General features: G+C 44.8%; 1 protein-coding gene across 1 annotated transcript; it reads left to right on the top strand.

The window, feature by feature from the left end:
* Nucleotides 1-468: 468 nt before the first annotated feature.
* Nucleotides 469-2,290, top strand: LOC103359673 (general transcription factor II-I repeat domain-containing protein 2-like). The gene is given in 4 exon segments (XM_008285138.1): nucleotides 469-555; nucleotides 557-1,871; nucleotides 1,874-1,938; nucleotides 1,940-2,290. Coding segments are annotated over 4 exon segments (1,818 nt in total).
* Nucleotides 2,291-2,632: the final 342 nt, after the last annotated feature.

The raw sequence follows: 2,632 nt of genomic DNA, 5'->3' as shown, positions 1-2,632 counted from the left end.
TGCTGCCTAGGTAGACAGAAGTGTGCCTTTTAACCATATGTTATAATTAAGTATGTTTGGAGCTATTATGTATTCTGAATGTGTATTTTGCACTGAGCCTATGATTCTGTTTCGTATTTTCCTACTGAGCACAGTGTACGGCCTTGAAGATAACATGGCCGGTGAGAACTGGGAGACAACGGAAACTCCCCTATTTTATCAGTTGCTTTAAATCACATATGTCAAAGTCAAGGCACGCGGGCCAGATCCGGCCCGCGAATGAATTATCTATGGCCCCCTGGATGATATTTAATTACTGTTAGAACTCACCCGCAGGCCACAGCTGCCCACTGGTGTTTTGCACGCACCAACACTACATTCCCCACAATGCAACGGTAGCCTGCGAAGTCACTGCAGCGCAGCAAGCGGCTTCATTATTCATCAGCAGTCAGAGCAGAGGTCAACTTTCAGCTACCCCCCTCCTCAAAAATGGCTAAACGGAAGGTGGATGCTGAGAACAGGGGGTTTCAAGCCAGGTGGGAGGCAGAGTACATGTTCACGGAGGTAACATGTACTCTGCGTGGAGAAAGTGTGTCTTCTGTGTGGAGAAAGTTTGGCTGTAATGAAAGAATATAATCTAAGAAGGCATCATCAAACATCTCAGAAACACACAGACAAAGACAAGAATACTGACACGGAACAAAAGCTACAGAAGGTGGAAGAATTAAAACGAGGACTTAAGACCAGGCAGGCTCTGTTCACAAATGCCAAAACACAAAGCGAGACTGCTGTCCAGGCTAGTTTTATTGTGGCAGAAGAGGTCGCAAAATCAGCCCGGCCACTTACAGAAGGAGAGTTTATCAAAAACTGTTTGCTTGAAGTTTGTGACGCCGTGTGCCCAGATAAAAGGCAACTATTTTCAAACGTGAGCCTGAGCAGAAGCACCGTTGCTGAACGTGTAGACCACCTTTCCACCAATCCAAAAGAACAGCTTGTGGGAAAGGGAAAAGATTTCATTGCATATTCTCTTGCTGTGGATGAGAGCACAGACACATCTGACATTGCCCAGCTGTCAATTTTTGTCCGTGGAGTAGACTCCAGCCTGTGCATAACAGAAGAGTTTTTGGCATTACGCCCTATGCATGGCACAACTACAGGACAAGATCTGTATGAAGAGGTATCCAGATGTGTAAATGAGATGGAGCTGCCTTGGGAAAAACCCCTGGGATTGACAACAGACGGAGCACCCGCAATGTGTGGGCACAGGAGTGGATTGGTGGCAAGGATGCGTGAGAGGATGCGGGAGGAAAACGTCACAGATGAGCTGACAGCTTATCACTGCATCATACACCAGGAGTCATTGTGTGGCAAAGCCTTGAAAATGGAACATGTAATGAGCACCATAACGCGAGCAGTTAACATCATCAGAGCCAAAGGTTTAAATCACCGCCAGTTCAAGGCATTTCTGGGCAAGTTAGACACAGAGTATGGTGACTTGCCGTATCACACAGAGGTGCGATGGCTAAGCCAGGGAAAGGTGCTGCAAAGATGTTTCGAGCTGCGTGAGGAGATCTGTCTGTTCATGGAAAGCAAGGGGAAAGACACAACAGAGCTCCGAGATGAAACGTTCCTGTGTGAAATGGCGTTTCTGTGCGACATCACGAGCCATCTGAATGTGATGAATCTGCAGCTGCAGGGACGGGGGCATGTCATCTCTGATATGTACAGTACAGTGAAGGCGTTTAAAACCAAGCTGAGTCTGTGGGAGACGCAGATGCGGAAAGAAAACTTGAGCCACTTTTCCAGCTGCCAGACCATGAAAGAGAAGCTCTCTCCCGCTGTGTTCCCGAGCGCACAGTTTGCTGATAAACTCAACATACTTGCCGCCGACTTCCTGACTTTGAAGCCCAAAAAAGCAGGTTTGAACTGCTCAGCAATCCTTTTGCAGGTGAGGTAGAAAAGCGCACCACCAAATCTACAAATGGAGTTGATTGAGCTCCAGTGCAATGACACACTGAAGGAAAAATAGGAGAGAGTGGGTGCTGCTGACTTTGCACGTTTCATCCCAGACACAATGCCCCTGTGCATCCAAGCTGCTCGGACGCTCTCTATGTTTGGCAGCACATACCTGTGTGAACAACTTTTCTCTTTGATGAAGCTAAACAAAACGTCACACAGGGGCCATCTTACTGATAAACACCTTCACTCAATCCTGAGGATTTCCTCAGCTCAGAGCCTGACCCCGAACATTGATGAACTTGTACAAAAGATGAGACACCTCCAAGTATCAGGCTCAGCCTCAGACAAGTGAGCATCACAGAGCAGTAACGTAATTTCAGTTTTTAATTCAGTGAAATTTTTACATTTGTTTCTACAAGACGTGATTTTTCTTTGAAGGAAGTATTGTTTTGTCTGTGTGCCATAGATTTTTGTATTTTATTTTATTTTATTGTATTTATTTTTCAGTTGAATGGACTCAGGGAAAATTGCAGATAAGAGCCATGAGAAAGAATACAACTGATTTGATTTATTTTTTTTATTTTCTCATTTTACTATTTGAAAGCAGTGATTGGTAGGATCATAGAGCAGCACAATAATGCATTTTCAGTTTATAATGCATGCAATTTCATTTATGCATTTATCTTGATATTAA

This window comes from Stegastes partitus, unplaced genomic scaffold (genome assembly GCF_000690725.1).
Source record: "Stegastes partitus isolate 25-593 unplaced genomic scaffold, Stegastes_partitus-1.0.2 Scaffold388, whole genome shotgun sequence".
NCBI lineage: Eukaryota > Metazoa > Chordata > Actinopteri > Pomacentridae > Stegastes > Stegastes partitus.
This window is presented reverse-complemented; position numbering and strand designations above follow the sequence as displayed.